General features: G+C 38.6%; 1 protein-coding gene across 1 annotated transcript in view; it reads right to left on the bottom strand.

The window, feature by feature from the left end:
- Window positions 1-13,397: 13,397 nt before the first annotated feature.
- CFAP47 (cilia and flagella associated protein 47) overlaps window positions 13,398-21,182 on the bottom strand; it is a 262,195-nt gene continuing 254,410 nt past the window's right edge. Inside the window, 1 exon segment of the mRNA XM_058829276.1 lies at window positions 13,398-13,619. Coding sequence (XP_058685259.1) covers window positions 13,398-13,619 — 222 coding nt within the window.

Genomic DNA, 21,182 nt, shown 5'->3' with positions numbered 1-21,182 from the left:
ATGTGCAGCACAGGAGGAGGTGCTAAACCCCCTGGAGTACTGTCAGTGCCATAGGGCTGGGTGTCATGGATTTTTCTGTAAATGCTTTTGCTCATGGAGTAATGACTGCAGTGCACAGGCATATCTGATGGATGGCCTGCTCAGCATGCTGATGGGCCAAGGACTGAGCTCTGTCTGTGTTTTGTGTGTTCTTTCATGAATGCCGAAGCTAGTGAAGGGTCTTGCAGCGAGAGTTTCAAGCTGTTTATTTACGCAGTAAGAATAACATAAATATTTTGAAGTGCGGCTCAAACCAGCCTTCAGCAGAGACAGCAGACAGCAGAAAAAACTTGGTATGAGCAACTAGGGTGTCTCTGTGATTGACTCCAATTGCAGCTGCTGCAAAATGGGGTGTTTGAACCCGTGATCTTAATTGTGCCGCACACATTCTTGGATAAAAAGCGCTATAAAAATGCCAGGAGTAGCTATTCTGTGTTTTTAACAGTACTTTATCTATATCTTTTCATTTTCACTGTTCCTGAACTGCCTGAGGTGAAAAAGTCAGCCTGTGCCTGTTCAGAGAAAAAGGTACAGCTGCTGTTGTTGTTGAGCTCAAGTTTGTAATTTAAGAGCAGGATGCAGGGATGGAGTGGGCAGGTCACTTCCCAAGCCTGCAGCTCTGCACATGCACTGCCTTTGTGGCTCATTGCTCTCTAATTCACTCTGCAGCAGTTTGGCTCACACTGACTCTGCACCAGCTTCTCTAAACCCCCAGCCCACCCCATCCCCACTGGAGCAGAGCCAGCCTGGCACCAGCCCTGGCTTCTGGCTTTGTAGGGAGTGTGGGTACCCACCCACAGCACAACATCCACAAATGAGAGCCTGGCATTGCAATCCCCTGTCCTGCAGCAGGCAGAAATGGCTCAGAAAAAAGGCCCTGAGCCCCCAGGCAGAGTGGGTCTGACTGTGGATATTTGGGCTCTGAAGGAAAGCAGCAGCATCCCCCCTCAGCCTGCAGGCAGGGCATGTTTAGCTCCATGAACACAGCTCTGCTCCTGGCTTGGGACAGCTCTCCTGGGACCAGCAGCTCTGCTCTGCCCATGACCTCTGTCATGTCAGCCAGGAGGTGGGGCTGGCTTAGCAGGGCTCTCCTCCTTCCATGCAAACTCACCCACCCTGCTCCTTTGGGAGATGGATTCATTTCTGCTGTTTAAAAGGCAGAAGCAAAAGCAGGCCCTGCTGGGCTGTGAAGATGGTCAGCATTTTAGAGATACCTGTAAAGAAAAATCCATCTCACCCAAAACATCTGAGACCTTGTGACCAAGCAAGCAGCTAGCAAGGCAGCATGGTCTCCCCCCTCAGAAACCTTTCAGCACAGAGCAGGGGAGCACATTTCTCTAGCCCAGAGTCCAAAACAGTTTCTATCTCTCCTTGTGATTTTATTCCATGGCTATTTAAGAGCTGGGCTAAGTGGCCATCATTTGCATGTGTTGCCTTTGCTGTTTAGGGATCCAGCTCAGAGGTGTGGAGAACTTGTCTCAGGTTGGCTGTCAGAGTGAGGTACCAAAATCTCTCCCTTCCTGGCCCGTGCCCATCTGCCTTTACAGGAATGCTGATCTGCTGATGGGGTGTCTCCTGGACTTTGGAGAGGACAGCCCATAGCAGACAGCAGTGGCCAAGTTATCCCAAAACAGGGAGGTCTGATGCCCAAAATCCTTGCAGCACTGAAGGGAGTGCTCACTAAATTTGTGTATTCTGGCTGTCTCATGGGCTGTGTACAAAACTAGAGAGGTTTAAGTGTTAAGGCATTTCAGTAATTAAACATCAATCACTATTTTATTCACTGGCTTGTAATAATCTCAAAAAAGAGTTCTTCCTGTCCTTATCCTTATGGAAGACCTATAAGGTGAAACTTGAGCTATTTCTATTTCTTATTAATTAGGAGAAGTACCAAATGCAGAGAAAAGATGCTTTTCTCAGAGCTTAGAGATGACTCCCTGTGGCTTCTCTGGGAAGGGAATGGTCCCAGACACCCAATTATCTCCATGACACATACACCCTGTTAGAAACCTCTCCTCACCAGTGTATTAGGATCAGCTGCCTTCATGAACACTTAACTATATCATTTCTTGTTACAGCAAGAGAGCATATGGAGCAGCTGCTCTGCTATTAAAATTGGAGTGGCCACCATAGCTTAAAATCGAGGAGTTTTGGGTGCACTTCAGAGTACATCTTTGTCTTGAACTCTGAAAGCCACAGTGTCCACGATCCTTGTTCAACCCTGAATAAAGACTCACGCAAAGATGTGCCAGAAAGACGAGGGCCTCAGCTGGTGTTAAATTACCAGTGCAGAGTGCCCCATCTGCCACTGAAATGCAGCTGCATGGTGCAAAGTGACAAGCACTTGGTGGCTGCTTCCTCTCACAAATGTCCACAGGATTTCAATCACAAAAAAAAATAAAATAAAAATAATTTCCTGTCCATATGGCTGTAATTCATTGGTCATTAATCTCCCAGTGTTTACATGTTGATTCCTCCAGAGCCTAATCTCAGCCTGTAGCTGTCAAGCCACTGCTTGGAGAAAAAACAAGACTGATCCTGCACTCCCAAGGACTCCCAGTCTGTAGGCAATAAACAAGTGTGAGGCCATAAGTCAGACATGGTGTCAAGTCATAGGAACTGTGTCATTTTTACCAGCTTCCCACATGCCTGCCTTGATGCCCAAAGGGATCCTCACAGCAGTTCTTCCTCTGCTTCACTTGTAGCTGCCACTTAACAAGGACTGAAGGGGAAAAGCTTCCAGCTCTACCCCATTTATCTCCTTCACAATCAGGCAGTTAACTGAAACACAGGGGCTTGCAGGTTTTTTTCTGATAAGGAGAAACTGATGATGAAAAGTGCATCTGTGACATGAAACCAAATTTTCCTGGAGACAACAGGAGAGAGGATATCAGGTACTCCCTGTTTCAGCCAGAACTCCCATCCCCAAGAACTCACTCCACATTGCCCAGCCAAACTCTCAAATCAGCATTTGCCATGTCATGCTTTTCACTTCTTGAGTTGTGCCAAGGAAGGCTCAGATTAGATATTTGGGAAGATTTCCTCAGCAAAAGGGTAGTCAAGTATTCCAACAGGCTGCAGCTGGGCAGTTGATTCACCATCCCCAGAGGTATTTCAAAGACGTGTGGATGTGGCCCTCAGGGACATGGTTTAATGGTGGACTTGGCAGTGTTGGGTTAATGATTCCAACCTAAATGATTCTGTGATTCCCCACGGGATATATGAGCTCTCCTCAGCCAGGTGTGCCTCCAGTGTGAACACACTTTACCCAGAGAAATGGTTACACTGCATAAAATAAAGTTTTTTTACGGTTACTTCATAAATGAAGGATAACAGTTCTTTCTGTCCCCTATACTCCAGTTTTAACAGGTCCTAAAAGAACCCATTTTCCCATCTGCAGCCAAGTGTTGATCAGTCACTTGAGCTCAGCAGTTTCAGCCCAGCTTGTACGTGTGGCAAATTACTCCACAGCCGCCTGTGTTGCCTCACTGGGGCTTTGTAGGAGGGAACCACATATGCAGAACCCTTTTCTGCCTCCCTGTTCTCACAACTCTTCCACTTTTTTCCTTCTTCAGAAGCCTAGTTTGGTTTTGCTTTCTTAATTTAAAATTACTGTCCTTTCAAAATGGAAATTGTTCAGGGATTGTGAGGGGGAAAGTAGGCAGAGACCTGTTAAGTCTCACTATTCAGACTTGTCAAGACTCACTATTCAAACCTGTCTTTTTTCTATGTTGCTGGTTAGTTTGCTAGCTGAACAATTATATTTTAGAAGCTTGGAAGCGTATCTAGCTTGCCAGAAGAGCTGATCAGCAGGGTGGTCCAGTGCTTTTCCCAGCAGCAAAAATCAGGTGTACCTCGGGCCCATTCTTAAAACATAATAGGCTGTGTCACCAAAGGTGTTTTACCAACAAGCAAAACGTAATTATCACTTTTCCAAAGCTGAAATGCTTCTCTGGCATCGTTTGACCTTGTAATGAGAATAAATATATTAGTAAATGTTGCATTCTTTGGAGATAAATGTCAGAATATTAAGCACTTGGTGAGAATAAATTTAAGCACTTGCAAGGGGGATCTCTCTACTCTTCATGTCAATAGTTTTCTATCTGCTATTCAGGACAATTTATTTTATAATCAAATTACATGAAGATATGGTGTTATTTTTTCTTATGTGACACTGAAAAAGTGAATGACTCATCAAATCCTACAGAAATCTGGGTGCTGAATTCTGACAAACTTCATTCCTTTCCTCTAGTGTGAAACTATAAATGTAATCTGCACCTCTCCTCAAGCACAAACTACTACAAGCAGACTCTGGGCATGCTGACTTCTCTGGCACCCACAGCTGATGATCATCTCCACTAGGCACATTAATTAGTTGCTAGAGTAACTAACTGGAAGCCACATAATCAATGCCAGATGTTTTGGAGTTCTTTCATTTTGGATTGCAACTGCTACTGGATTCCCAAATTTATAATCCTGAATGTTTTTTCCCAGGGAAGGCCAAACTCTTCATCATCCAGTCATCAACCCTTCATCAGCAGCTGCTTGTATTCTTCCAGCCCAAAGCTGGAGCTGTGTGACCTCACCACCCCACACCATCACTTCTGGTGGGACAGGCGTGACTTTGGGTGAGATTAGAAACTGTTGGTTAAACTTTGTATTTCCCTGTGCATCCTCCTCAAAGAGATGCTTCTGCCTTGGAAAGAAGCAAAGCCATATGTCAGAGTTGGTGTATTTACATTCTAATGTTTAGATGTGATATTTGTGTGATATGTGATAAGGGAGAAGAGTGAGGGATGGAAGGAGGTATTTGTGTCAGTACTGTGGTGGTTTTCTGGGAAGAAAGCTCTGTGGCTTCTTCAAGTTTTACCAAACATTGCAGAGTGGAGATTTCTCTTTTTTCACTTATTTAAATGATGATCATTATCTGCTCAGCACCAGGGGTTTGGCTTTTTTTTAATGTTGCATTAATATTATATTAAAAAGGTACATTTTTACTGGTCTTGAACTATTTTTCATAGACATAGCTATATAGTGTGCTAAGATATGGCTTTGCTAAATTTATCCTGATATGGGCTTAAATTATGTTGTATACTTACTGCAAATTAACCAAATCCAGTGGAATTTGTTTGGTTTGGTTTTGGATTTTTTGTTTGTTTTGGTTTTTTACTGATTTCTTTTTAACACTGATTGTCTAGAGTCCATCAGAGACATTGATAGAAGTGCATCAGATACAGGTGTGTTTGATTTAATGGGAAGGGGGAGCATTTGTTCTTTTAATTGCATCTCTTCAATATTGTGAATGCAATGTGGTTTGTTTTGAGCCAGTATCTGGTGATGTCACACTGTTAATGTGTTTTCCCTTTTGGGAGCCATTGGTTCTTGCACCCTCATCCTTCCTGGCTCTCCTCACTGGCCTCCTCCCTGCCAATCTATTGGCAATCCACTCTGTCAATCTATTTTTTATGGAACTGCCATGGCATTGCACTGCAATTAAGGAATAATCTGTCTTCTCTGCTTTACAGCCAGAATTACAACAGTCCTCTCAAGGCACTACTTCTTGGTGATACAGTTTTTATTTTGTTTCTTTCTATTAGTTCTATTTTAAATGTTTGGTATTTATATCTTTTTATTGTTGGACAATTTCTTTGGCTGATTTTCCTTGATGGGCTGCTGGGATGTACACTGTTCCTTCCCCTAGTTTTACCATAATTTTTCATACTTCTTCTATTGTGACAGAGATACTGTCATAGGGTTGACAGTCCTGGCAGATGTCTGTGACTGGCTCAAGTGTTCCTCAACACCTGCTCAATTTTTCCCTCTTGTTTCTAGTTTAAATAATCCCCCATAACCTTGTCAGTTTTCTGTGCCAGCTGACTTGTCCTACATTCTTTAAGGTGGAACTATTCCTCACTTGCAAACTTTCTCTTCCCAAATTATTCTAGTGAGGCCATTACATTCATTCATTTTTTTTCTTCTTCATACTGCTTTTAATTCATTAATTCAGGCATCGATAATCTACCTATCTGATCCTCTCTGTTAATAACCAGGTAACTTATTTTTTTTTACATTTTGAAAAGTGATAGGAACTGCACCCAACCATCATTCTCAGTGCACTGGATGATAGGAAAAGTCTTCCAAGAGCGACATCACAATTCACTATCAGCTATCATGAGCAAGCTAAATGCAAATCTCCTCTGTAATTTATTCCTTTTAATACAAACCTGGGGAAAGGTACAGAGATAATTTGCAGCCTCCTCTGAAGGTTAAGATAAGGATTATATCAGACCATGAATTGATTATATTTAAAGCCATGGGACCCCCAGTGGCAATATCCCCCAGCTGTTCCCTCTTATTTACAGCAGCACAGCTCTGGCTTCAGCACTGCAGCTGATCTTGGCAGCTGAAGCCTCACAGCACCAGGGGAGAGAGGGGGAGGGAACTCCAGGCAGCTTCAGCACAGCCTTTTGTCCTCATGGTCCGAGGGAGGAGCATGGGGATTCCTAATTCCAGCCACCTCCCACCATGTACCGTGGACACTTTGACTTGTGTGACCTGCAAATGACCAAACAACCCTTTCAGATGTTCAACCCCTAATTAATGACATTTTTTTTAATGAGCTAATCCAGTGTTTCTGCAGCTGATTTGTGTTTCAGTACAGTGACATGTCATCTAACAATTAATTCCTCATGGAGCAGTGATCACAGCCACTGTGTGTAGACACTAACTGTTTCTGTTCTCTAACAGAAAGGAAGTTTCCTTAGACAATATTTCTATATAATAAAATTTTATATATTAAATATAAGATCTATATAATAAGATTTACCATGAGGATTTAATTTGGTAGCTGTGAGCTTGCTTGTCTCTGTCTCCCCTTCACGCTATCTCTGTGTAATTTAGATTCAGGTTCAATAGGAACTGCTCCAAAATGAATAACTGGTAGCTGAGCACAGGAAGGCTCAGACCAGGCAGGGTAGCCTTGTTTTTGGTTTGGTGTTGGCATTTTTTTTTCCCCCTTTTATTTTTGTTTGTTTACTTGTTTAAATAGCAAATATTAGGACAGAAATAAGATGATGATAAATGGAAAAGAAGTACCAATTCATGCTAGCCACGCGCCTCAGAAAAGCATTTTAAAGTCAAAAGTTTTACATTTGAGTGTAACAGTTCATGCCAGGAGCAATGCAAGGCTGCTGAGTCAGTGTTGTTCACACATTTACCAAGTATTTAACCCAATACTCACATGGATGCTCTGAATTCAGAAGCACACACCTGACTGCCTGCACATTGAGCTTGATTCTCCAGGTGACAGTTCTGCAAATACACATTTATTTTACATTTCAAGGAATAAGAATAATCACTATTTTATTCTTATTTTATAAATATATATTTTTAGCTCTGTAATATACCATTGCAGGGAGCTGTTCCTAGATGGAGTTAGGGTGCTGGCAGTACACTTTGTTGACATTGTGGTTTTGGGATTGTTTTCCCCATTGATACTAAACAGTCAAAAATGTTTCAGATTGTTGACAGGAGTCCCCAGTGCTGTATCCCAGGTATCAGTCATGATATTTATGGGGGAATTGGTTGATTGTCCCACTCTGGATTTCCCAGGAGACACAGACCTGTTGGTGTGAGTTTGGAGGATGGCCACGAAAACGGTGAGAGGAATGAAACATTTCTCAGGTAGAGAAAGGTTGAGGAACTGGGGTTGTTCCACATGGAAAAGGCTCCAGGGAGACTTTCTTGAAGCCTTTCAGTACTTAAAGGGCACTTGCATCAAAGATGGGGACAGACATTTTATTAGGGCCTGTTGCAATAGGACAAAGGGCAATGGTTTTCAATTAAAAGAAATTTAGACTAGATAAAGGGAAGAAATCTTTTACAAAGAGGGTGGTGAAACACCAGAACAGGCTGTCCAGAGAGGTGGCAGATGACTGTGTGTGGAAACATTGAAGGTCAGGTTGAATGGGGCTGTGAGCAAACTGATCTAGTTGAAGATGTCCCTGTTCATCGAAGGGGGTTTGGACTACATGATCTTTAAATGACCCTTCCAACCCAAACTCTTCTATGATATTTAAACCTAAAAATTAGAAAAATGCATTCTACACTCATCAAAGAATGTGGAAGTTTCACACCCCACCATGAAGTCTTTCTGTTTATTAACTGATCATCGGGGATCTTTCTTTTAATAGGCTAGTTTCTTCAAAATTAAAACCTGTCTTGTGAGGTGCTTCTTTTAGAGAAGCTTGTGGGTGTATGAGTGGAGGGAACTGTTTCTTATGTCTCTTGGGTTTGTTATGTTCTTTGTTTTGGGGGGCTTTTTTCCTTTGGGTTTTATTTTGTTTGACTTGTTTGTTTGTTTGTTTTTGAATGACAGTTGGAGGTTTCATTGATTTACAATGTATATTTTGCACTTCAGTGTTATATATATATGAAAACACTGAGCACTGAAGGAGATGTGGAGTCTGGACACAGCCACTCTTCCCACCTCAGACTGACCATATCAGGGCTGTGGGCTACAGCAAAGGTGCCCTGGATATGTTTCAGTGAATGGGAAAACTGGGCCTTTGATTTTCATACAGATTGGTAAATTGGATCTCATCTGCTGAACATCAACACCATCCATATAATAAGTGGAAGGATTTTACTTTGTTGCCTCAGACTTCTTGATACCTCTGATTTTGTCACTTAAGGCTTGTGCCAGACTGGTTTGTTGGCACCTGCTGTGAACTACCATGGTGGCATGAGCAGTGAGTTTCCAGGCTTTCCACTGACAGGTTTATTTAATTTTTTTACCAGGAAAAGATGGGTACTTTGCAGAAAGGATGTTAATCATGGAATAATGAGGGAGATAAAAGGTTAAAGATTTTCCTTGCCCCACCTCTTTATTTCCCTAGCCACCAAGCAGTGATTTTTAGACACATTTCTGTGCAGTGACCTTGGCATCAATTCCTGCCAGGACTTCACCACACCTCCATCATGTCATGGTCTCAAAATCTAAAATATCCGACAACAGGAAATCTGACACTACCAATATTACAATAACTGCAGTAAACTGCAGAAAAATGTTTGATGACAGTGGAAGCAGAAAAGCTGGTAGATGAATTGGATTCCTTTTTAGATGAATCTTCTATGGATCAGTAGGTTTATTCAGAGTTACTTAAAAAGCAGTTAACATTCCATTAGCAACAAAGTGTGATCTGTGTCAGCAGTAAAGCACTGTTCAGTCATTTATTTTAGAATGAGCAGTCGCTGCAGGGAGAAATAAAATTATGAAATGCCTCACAAGCAAATAAATAGTAAGGCAAAGCCAGGAATTTTCTCTCTTGTTCTAAATATTAAGCCTTCCTCCTAGGAATATCTATTAATATACAGACATTTTTCCCCCAATGTTTGCTATGTGCAGGGTGAGTCAGAACTTTCTATTTCTTCTGGTAGTTTGGATTTGTGATAAAAGAGGAATAAAGAGCATGCTCAGATTTGGCTGCTGCTGCTGTGGTATTTCAGCAAAGTAAGAGCATTGTTGGTTCAGCATTTTGTCCTCTGCTAGTCTGGCTTCAGTCCCAAAGAGCTGCATCGAAAGAATCCCTTTCCTTGGGGCAGGAATGGATAGGGCACCGTGCCCCTGTGGGCTCTTTACCTGATCATGATTACCTCCTGTACTTACAGCAGCCTTTATCTCCCCATTCTCCTGACTCAGACAAAACCTGCATTGGCACAGGATTTAATGTTTGGCTCCTATTATTTTTGATGGGCAGATTTGATACTTCCAAACCTTTTTGTATCTTGTGAGAGAGATCAGGTACAAAACAGCCTTCGAGTGTCATTGATACCACGGTGAGCCAGACATGAGTAGAACAAGCATCACTGAAATCTGTGCAAAACCCTCTCCAGGCTGAGCTGCTAATGGCAGGCATCCTAATGACATCTCCAGGTTGTGTCATTCTCCTGAGTGCCAAATAAAGCTCAGCCAAACATCCAACAATCAGATTGCTTTGTAGCCATTGCTCTGACTGTACAATCCTGCAGCCCCCCAGGGCAGATTGTCCCCACTACTGGATGTGTCACATAAAACCAGGAGCTCAACACCTGCAAAAGCTCCACTGTATTTTAACAAATTTAAATGTAGACCTCATTCCCAAAGTAACAAGTTCTGTGTTACACAATAATGTTGCCTGATAAGGTTTTAGTCCTTGTTTTAATTACTCTGATAGAGGGATCATTACAGTGAGGCATAGAGAGAGAAGGGAGGAAGAAATATAAATAAACACATGGTGGTTACACTGGTTAGACAATCAGCATTTCTGCTAAGCCACTAACAAGCAATGCACAGCTGACTCATTTGTGGTATGGAACACTATGATTAAAACATTTGGCCATAAATGCCATATTGGCTTTGAAAAACTTCTTGTGTTTTATGAATTAGGTATTTCTGTAAATCAAAACATATAACTGGGGTCAGTAGAAGTGATTTGAGATCACTAATAGATACTAGCATTGAGAAATTAGGAGCTATTACTTACAGTAATAACCAGTACCTCCTCATTTCCCTGAGATTCTGCTATGCCTACACAAATTAATGTGAAGGGAAAAACTCATTTTTTCATCCTTTTCAGAAGAAAGGGATCCTGATGGGTATTCTAATGTGGAAAGACAAAGTTTTGGGGTTTTTTTCCAACCACATTCTGATAGTGGCTGTTCTGATAGTGGCATGAAGGCACAGAAATCATTGTGAGGGCTTCTTCAAAAGCCATAACTCGAGTCTGTGTTCATTCTCTCCCACTGCCTTTCAAGATTATGATAAAGAATAGTAATTTAGAATTAATTCAAAGCTAAGTGATTTGGGTTGCTTTTTTCCAGACCTGATCCCTGACTGCAACAATTGTGTATAGCTCTGTCTCCAACAGCTGAATTCCTCTGTATTTTACATTTTTAGGGTGCAGAGTGATGGTGAGCAACTTGCCCAGCTCTTCTGAAGCTCACATTTAATGGTGGGTACAAAAGCTTTGAAGTGAAATCTTTAACTAAAAAACCCCAGCATTTTGTAGTCTTTTCCCATGTCAGACCTTTCCTTCCAGGAGTTGAAACACTACTATTTTCAAAATGGATCAGTAACGCTAGTAAAAAGGAGGAAGCAAGTAATGACTACAAGTTATTATTCTGGAAATTTTCCAATGCTCCTGCTTAGAAACTGTTTTTTAAGAGATATACTTGGAATTAGTCCTTGCATCACAAATAATACAGTCACCTCAGTGATGGAAGGGCAAATTATCAAGCTAAGAAGCAAAAATGAATATATTTTTAACAGTTTATATAGTCACTGTAATCCATAAATGCGTGCAGATATTCTGTAAAACACTGTTGTATGTTACAACCACACAGCTAAAATGGTCTTTCTTTAAATCATCTTTGCATGTGTATTCTTAATATCAGAAGAAATATGTTTAGTTATGTTTAAACTGTAAGAAATTAGAAAAATACATTTTTTATATTAAGTCCAAATTCAGCTGACAATGGCATATCTTGCATAGCTCAGAAGTGACCTTGTACACATTGAAAAAAACCCACATAATTTTGTCCTGTAAGCACAGATTATGCATTCATCCCTTTTAAAATAGATAATAGAAATGGTTCCTTTGAAAACACCCCTCTGGTAGTATTTTATTGCACATTTTCCCATGGACGTTTAGATGTATGACAGAATTTGAAATCTAGTACATATAGCAGCAAGTGCAGGCAAGTAAATTGGGCATAAAATTTCTGGAGTGAGCACCATGTAATTTTTAAGTGATTCACCTCTATGCCACCTGCTAATCCATTTCTGGGAAAATTACAAAATTTTGTGCATCTTGCAAAAAAGTGCAATTTTAAATAGGAAAGCATAACTTTAAGGGAGTGAAACAACGATAAAAAAGCTTTTACAAAAAGATGTCAATGAAATATTTCCTGTACACTGATCATTAGTTGTGAAACCATTGCTGATCCATAAATTCTGATTTCTTATGGGCAGAGAAACACTTGTTTCATTTATATATGCAGATAGAGCCTTCCTATGAAATCCAGCTCCATTTGTGGTCTCAGCAGCATTTAAGATAAATATTGCAACAGCTTCTTTCTCAATGTCTTCTGGAGATATCAGTATAGACAGTATCTTTCCAGCATTGTGCACTGAATTTATAAAGCTGATTTTATTCTCACTTCAGATTACCTGCTTTCTGACCAAAATGGGACACCCTGCATTTAGAAGGAGGTATTAAACAGTAGCATTGCTGTTTTATGTGTTCCCAACATTTTCTGTAATAGCTTCTCTAAAAATGTGTGGCATAAACAAAATTCTCAAGCACATTGCAGTAAAAGGGTTTTATTGGTGCTCATTTGCACTGACCTACATAGGTTGTGCTCAGGCTCCCCATTCCTGAGCAGTGATGCTCATTCTGTATTGGAGCCAAGAAGGCACTTAATCTATGCCAAGCCATCTTTTTGTCAAAGTACATTTTGCCATCAAAATAAAGGCACAAATACAATTTATGTTCTGTTCGTAAAATCAGGAAAAATAATCTCAATGAAGAAAGAAGTCAGGAGTTACCCACCCAATGATCTTACAAAGCATGTCTGCATAGATCTAATTTTTCATATTTTATCAAGAACAGAGCCTGAATTCCCATCTAAAGAACGGAAATAAAAACATACAAGCACCTCTGATTTGTTTATTCAAAAAAAAAGAAAAATCTGTCTTCATTCCTCACTGAACTTCTCATAGCCCTCTATATGTTAATATTCTAAAGCACTCTATAAAATATACCTGGCATAAAATTACTGAAGCAGGACATTTTATTTCACTTCCAGGCTATGTATAATTGTCAAAGATTTGAAATGTTATGGGATGAATAAATCAAGATTGTTATTTTATACATAGCAAAGATGTCCTAATTAATGAAATTTGCCAAAGCAAGAAAAGGTAAGGATTTTCTTGTGGAAGAGAAGAGGGATTGTTTTTTCTTGCTTGGTTTGCATGAACATCACATGGAATGTTTACTGAAGCTTCCTATTAGAGCCTTATTAAACCAACATCCTTTAGAAAGCAAAGCATTAGTTTGAGCAACCCAATATTCAGATCTATTTTTTTTAAACTCCAAGTTTTTTCTCTGAAATTGCTGACATCTGTATGACATAAATAGTTAGGCATCCAAAATCTCTTATAAAAAAAAAATTGGAGTGTTACTAGGGCTCAGGTGCTCTGAATCTTCCATATAGAATATGCAATCCATGCATACCATATCTGCTTAAAAAAGTTTAACAAACCATATTTTCTTTTTTTCTGCACAATTTATTTGTTCTCTCACCAAAAAACTAACAGATTATAACATTCTCTGTTTATTCCTAAGGACCAAAGGTGCTCCTTTGATTGGTGAGGATGCCCCAGTGGTTATAAGTTTCAGATTTTCACGTATAAAATTGCGCTGTCGGACTGTGGATGATCCCATGTAGCTGCTGGTGCAAACTACTTTTGCTGCCATTGTAGGTGGTACAGTCTGTGGAGGAAGTCCATTGATTACATATGTCCACTGCATTGATTGTGTCTGAAAATAATGAACAGAGAAAGCAAAAAAAAAATCAATTATCAAATACCTTGAAAATTCGTCAGTGATTTAAGATGCAGCATTGATTTCAAAAGATATTTGTCCTTTTCCATGTAATGCACTGGAATAACACAGAATGAGAATTGCACTCCTGGAACAGAGAACTGAAATCACATTCAGCTTTATTCAGGACCAGGCATAACAAACATGAGAAATTTACCTTCCCTGGCTAGTCTAAAATTCCTTTTTTATTTAAAAGTTCAGAGATCTGTATGTTTTCCAAAGAGCTCAATATGTCTTTCAAAGGTGACTATCCCATACTACAACATAAATTTATTGCACAGGATTCACTTTGCAGCTCTGTCTATAACAATGATATTATCAAATGGTGGGAATTTCACATTAAAACAATGAACAAAACTAAGAGAAAGGGATTTAGAGTATGCACAAGAGAATTGAAACTTCACGTTGGAATCTCTAGTTTGAGGCATATTTATGTGGATTGAAAATGACACTCTTCATTTGTTCTCTGTTTATAACTGGTCTCTAGGAATGGAACATATGTTTCCATGTCATGTCTTGTAATGCTTGAATACTTGATTCTTCCTGAGTACATGGTCCTTATTCTTACTACACATCCCACCTACCCTTGCTTCAGGACTTTTATTTCTATGAATATTGGGGTATACTGCTGTCTACCTCCCATGCTTTGTTTGTGTCCTGAAACAGAATTTTGGCTGTTAAAAACTCACGTGTAATTTTTGCAGCTCTTACAATCATTTTTCTTTCATAATGTATCACTTTAATTTTTGAAAGCAGGTCTTTATTCCAAGTCTCTAGCACTTTCCTGTCATTACATCTGGGAAAGGGTATATTCCTGGGTTTTAGTTTTCTCTTCTCCTTTTCTTTAAAAAAAAACCAAAACTACAAACTAACAACAGAAATATTACAAACCCGTAAGACATTATAAAATCTCAAATGATGTGTCATTATGTCCCACTCTGTACAGTACAAAAGGACAAAGCATTGCATGCCCACTTTAGGCAGACTGTCATCAATTCCCTCACACTTAGTGACTGAAAATCCCAGGTTTTATGTTTGGGTCTTTTTTTCTCCTTCTGAGATAAAACTAATAGAGGAATGCTGAGTGAAAATATGGCATGTATAAGTCTATTAAAGATATATTCATACAAGTGAAATTTGACTTTTATACAGAGCACAGAGCATGAACATAGTACACAGCACATAACAGACTCTCTGACTTTGCAGTGTCATAGCAGGGGAGCCACATGAAATGAGTGGTATTTCCAAATTCCCAGGGTCTGCCCTTCCCCAGGACACAGCAGTGCATTCACACAGCAGCGCTGGCTGTGGCTCCAGAGCAGGTTTTTGGTGCTCTCCTGCTGTGTTGAACTACAGGGACACAGCTCATAGGGTCACCTTTCTCTGCTGCTTCCAGTCACAGTTTTATCATTACAGCAGGAGCTGTACTTCATGGAATTCATCTCCCATTTAAAACTAACTTAATCCTTAGGACAATCAATTTTAGATAGCAACATTACACCAAACACCAGTGTCACTCTTCATCTGAGGAAACACAAGGTCAGAAAGGCTGGTATGCTCTCAAATTGCTCTGGAAAACAGTGCTACAGTCAACCTTTGAGTCAGCCCCCAAAGCTCATGAGCCCCTCCCTCAGCTGGCAGCCCAGCTTCTGCCACAGCTGCATTTGTGGCCCATTTGCCCATTCCAGTGTGAGCTCTCTGCTCCTGCTCTGCTGCTGCCTATGTCAGTATCACAACCACATTTTGCCTGTAGAGAGGTAACACAATACCCACACAAATTGGGGCAGATTTTCACACACCATAAATGCTATCAACCATCTCCATGGCAGTGTGTATATTTGTCTTGTTATTTATTGCATTCTGTCATTTAATTACAGTCCAGGCAAAGCACTACAAAAGCCACAGAGATGATCAGCAGTGACCCTTCTCCACCTCCAACTTTCTGTGGAGTCATCCCATATTTACAGCAACATACAGAAGAGGGGGAAAACAGCATGATGGAACATTTCTTTGACTTTACTAAGTTTTGTTACATCAGTTTTATACTTGCCACTGAAAAAGTTTGAATCTATTATGTTTATCTTTGTTATCTTTCATATGCTTCTCCCTACCATTCTAATTGCTACCCTGTTCAGTGATAAATTATATTTAAGGAGTATCATTGCAAGCAGTTTTGAATTTATAATGCAGATATTCAACAAAAAGAAGTTTCAGAACATTAAACAATAAACTCTTTGGCTCAGGCTTTGTTCTCTGCTGTGCACTTATAGACCATTTACATTATTTCACAGATATACTGCATACACTTACAGCTCCTAAATTCATCATATGAATCTCTAATTGTAGTTTTAACCAGCATTTTGGTAACCCAATTATACTTTTCTGCACCAATGTTGAAAGAATAGATGAGGGGTTTTTGCTGTGTATTTTTAAAGAAACCTCTACTTGAAAATTGACAGTACTGATTTTACATGGTGTCTGCTGAATGACTCGCCTTATTCCAGTAAGATTAGTAAATGAGAACTCAGTAGATATTTCACCATGCATGCATAGAATCTCAAAATTTTTATTACCACGCTACTAAAATCAAAATCTAATTTAAATTGAATTTTATTCTGTGCAAAAAAGGCAGATTAACTCATCTTTATTCTCAAGCTTATTTAATAATGTGAAATGAACTAGTAACTCTGTAAAGATAACAGCCAGCAAAAGCAGGTGTGACATGAACCAGCATCAGTGTCTTATGTCCAAAGATAAAGCTGTCATTTAAGAGAAGTAAGTGGCTTTCCAAAGTTAGCTCATTATTTTATTAACTTCAGTACTAAATGAAATAGTTTATTTTTCTTTAATAAAGCGGGTGAAAAATTTAGTTTAAAGGTAATTTAACCTCAGGGTCATATTCATTGTGTGCAAGTTGCATGGATTATTTCAAGGTCAGAAAAAGATCTGAAAGGTGTTCCAGACAGTGACTTAAACTGAGTAGCAAGTTACTAAAAAAAAATAATGTTTGTTCATGAAATCCATGCATATTGTGACTTGTCAGTCTATAGTATTAGTAATAGTGGGATTTAAACAAAAACAGTGGGCTATGCCATCTCTCAACTTCTCTTATTATCAGCATAAAACAATAGATACAGAATTCTGGGTAGTAATAACCTTTTATTAATTTCCTGTTTGCCACAGAAATATCCTGGATTGTGTGTCCAGTAAAAAAAAGGGTTATGGCTTGACTTCTTGAAAAAAGCTGCTTACTCTGTTGATGTGTCAGCAACAGAATGTTTTCTCTAGCAGGAGACATTGCAACTCCACTCTGATATCTCATCTCGAAATATGATGTTATAATATATAACTATTATATCATATATGATATAATAGTTCACCTATTGTAAATCATGTGCCATCATCCAAAACTACTGGAAACAATCATGGAGAAAAAAATTGTGCATTTACGTATGCATTTGGTGAAAAAAATTGCTACTATGTCATGTAATCTCAGCATTTCCTGCTAAAGGGGAAACGATTGTCATACACATGGAAAAGTTACTGTAATTGTCAACATAACTTGTGGTTCTTTTTTTAGCATTAGAACCACCCAGAAATCAGTAATTTTCAAGGCAACCTAGATTTAAGTATTTTTCAGTAAATGTCTATTTCACTACAATACTTTATTTCCAAGGGCCCAATATTAGTTACTCAAGCCATATTTTTTTGGAATAAGTCTGTAAAGCTTAATTTCAATGATTATTCTAACCAATATGAAAACTGCAGAAAGAGTAAGTCTATCATCTTCAAAATTCATGCAAATGCCTCGAAGCTGCTGCTTTGGGTTTCCAGGCCAGACATGTCACAGCAAAGGAAAACACAAATCATTGCAGTTTCAGACTTTTCTGGAATGGTGGAGAGGAGGAAGAGAGACTACCAAAGGTCATCCACATATGACCATAGAATTATGATAGAATATTTGATTTACAAGCAGTATTTACTTGCCTCAAAAGCAGGCCAAAATTTCTCAAATCAGAGCAACTCTTCTTCCTATTTTTAAGACAATGCGGTTTATTGTATCAAATTTGGAATAATTTCAATACTAGCTCTGGTCTAAAGTCTAAAGATGAAGGTATCAAATCTGTACTATGACTAGAACAGAACTACAAAAGAGAATCTCTGTTAAGAAGATATATCTGATATAAACTTAAGTAGTCAAGAATTCAGGTTCCTGTGATGCATATCTGGGCTTATTTCACACGCAATTTAAGAAGACCAGATCACATTCTGAAAGTCCTTGACAATCTGGGGGAGGATTTCTTGTTGAAATGAATGACTTTCTTTTTTCAAAATCTCAATATTCCTGAATCAAAATGTGAAGAGAGTAATAATTTAGCTCACCTGACTGGATTAATGGCCATCTAGTGAGCTAATTCTCTCTGAAAAATGTTTTTAATAATTAAAAAATGAGACACACACTGACACTTCTTATTAAATAAGGTAAGTTATTCAAGTAAGTCATTCAATCATCATGATGGCTGACTGAGTAATGCTCATGAAGCAAACTATTCAGCCAATACTGGTAACAGTCACCACGTAATTTATATAAAAGTCTATTTGCTTGGTATTCAACCCATTTTTACTGATGCCTCCTGATTCATAGGATTAATTTGCAAAACACAGATTATCCATGGGTGTTCACTATAGGCTGGAAGTGCTACTGAAGTACATGGTAAATAATTGCCAAAGCAATCTGTGTTGTGGAAAGTGGATTGGGAGCAAAGAATTTCAAGGAATATTGTATTCCAGTTAGCTTCCAACAGTGTTAACTCAGAAAAATCAAAATAAAATTTGCAAGACTTCCTAAAAAGTTAAACCACAGGAAATTACAGGCACTGCATCAAATAATTCCTGGCCATTAACTTATACTGCAATGTTTTGTTATACAAACAAAAAAAAATTACAATTACAATCAGTGCATACAGAATGAAATTAAAGCAAATCTTTATGAACTGTGTAAGGAAAGAGCAAAGGCAAGAAATCTCATGGATCAAGACAATGATGGTTTAATAAGTGAAGGAAAGAAGGGGAAAAACCCCAAGCAAAAAAAACCACCTCCCACAAGCAGACAAATTCCAATCCAGGCTTTGACCAATTTTTAATGAAGAAGATGGATAGGAATATTTTTCTTAGCTTGAAGAACATTTCCAGATATAATTAAAACTTAATTGATGTCTGCGCTTCAAATATTGTGTGTTTCACAACATTGCTTAGACATTATACAATCAAAATCCTCCAGGACTGACAACGGTCTGAATATCCTTTTACAGCAATAGTTCCCACAGTATTGTCCCCTTTTGTCATTATCAGTCTCAATAAGCAAAGTAACCTTTCCCCATGCCTGTGAATCAAAAATGTTGAGTACTGATTCTTCACTCTGCTTCTAATCGTGAAACTCAAGCCAACAACATCTTATTTAATGGGAAACTATTTCAGTTATTCTAGTAAGTTAGTTACATTTTTCCTTCCTCATTCTTTTCAAGAGATACAATTTAAAATAACATTAAACTATGGTAATTAAGAAATCCACCAGGAATAAGGCAGTTTCAGCAAGCTGCTGAATATGTAACAGCACTGTTTGCTGTTAAGATATGCAAGTTTGCATAGATAAGTTTAGAGAAGCCACACCTGGGTACTGTGGCTGGCACACTGCATCATTTATTTGCAGAACAGCATGACAAATGGTTTTGATATGCTATCTTCCATAGGCTAAGTTAGTGATTATTCAGTAATAAAGGTGCACAAGCCTGACTTCTGGAGGGCTTGATAATGTTACCTGCAATCTGCTTCACTCTGACACCTATTTTATCATTTAAGACTTATTGTGTGTGCCTTCTGCTTTAGAATATCTCAGAAGTCTCACACATGAATTACAAAGCAATTGCTCTGGTCTCCAGCTGAATTCAGCACAGTGAAAGGAAATTAACAGGAATATGCCCCTTGCCAAGGATTCCCAGCATCCTGGCTGCTCCACCGCGTGCCTGCCCATGATTCCTGCCCCAGCTGCACCTTGACCTCAGCTCGGTTTTCTGTTCAGCCTGACTGGCACATCCCAGCTCTGGGATGTCCCTTCTGTCCTCACAGCGCTTTACAGCTTATCTAAAAAGCGTGCTGTCTTCACTTATTTAGCATTAGGGATTTTTTTTTTATTTTTATTTTTTTTTCAGCCAGAACTGCACTGTTTATGAAGGCCATTCTAAATTTAGAATTTTGATTATGGAAAAATACCTCTTCAAAAATGCTGTTCAGGCACCGTTTCACTGTTTCTTACCTGTACCTCAAATAAGTTGTGATGTCCTCATTCAAAGCTACAAGCTTTTTCAAAGAAACAAGCATGATTATTTTCCTTACTGTCTTTTTGTAATAGTTCATTCTTTGATCTACATAAAACTTTAAAGTAATTGTCTATGTCACTTCTGCAAAATTAAGATTCCTAGCAGCTATTTAAATAATTATCTAACTTCAACTGTTTTGATATGTAGTTGACTGAGAAGTTTTAATGATGGTTAAAGAACTTTAACTGCTTCAGCAAAGTAATTAAGGTTTTCTGTCATTAATAAAATCTACTGTAAGTATTCATGAATATTAAGTCTCAAAGAATCCATATCATATCCCACAAAGTACCTGATTTGTGTGCAGAAATATAACATAGTCAACATGATTTCAATTATATATATATATATATATATATATATATATATATATATATGTATTCATTTAACAAAATGCAGATGCTAAGTTCTGGTAGAGACAGACTGTTACATATATGTTAATACTAATTAGATTTACAGCACTGGGTTCTCAGCAGGGTAATAAAACAAAAAAAATTTACATACAATATTTGTGTTTAATGTTTAAAACAAATGAGAAAAAGATGACCATAGGATCTTTCTCCATAATCCTAACCTCCCATTTTCCTTTACAACACAATTTTTATGATGAAAATAAACCAAAGAATTTACACTGCTATCTCTGCTACTTTACAGCTTAATTGTCACTGTTCATTGAAATACACAAAAATTACAAATCTGCTACTCACTGTTCAAAGAATTTAATAACAAAAATATGTTAGTGTTAGGACTATAACTTTACCCTTGGAAGTGCAAAAGACATTTTAAATCAAGAGCACTGTAATCCTTTATTACAGCAGAAGCAGCAGAAGAGAGGCACTGCAAAAGAAAAGAAGCTTCTTCAACATTTCTAAAAATAGCCCAAAGCCTCAGCCAATATATTGGCTAGAGAGGATACATGCAAGAAAGATTCTTCAGTGTTAGGTCAAACACTAATTGCATTTCACCACCTCCATTGTTATTCCCCAAATAAGAATGATTTAATACTGCTTTTATTTAATATATCTAACTAAGTCTGTCTCCCTCAGGTCACTAATGAAAATGATTTCAACAAACACAAAAGGCAGAAATGAGTATCAGGTATTCTCAACATGTCATCAAACCTTAT

The sequence above is a fragment of the Poecile atricapillus genome, chromosome 1 (assembly GCF_030490865.1).
Source record: "Poecile atricapillus isolate bPoeAtr1 chromosome 1, bPoeAtr1.hap1, whole genome shotgun sequence".
Classification (NCBI taxonomy): domain Eukaryota; kingdom Metazoa; phylum Chordata; class Aves; order Passeriformes; family Paridae; genus Poecile; species Poecile atricapillus.
The sequence above is the reverse complement of the archived record's forward strand: the minus strand, read 5'-3'. Positions and strand labels throughout refer to the sequence as shown.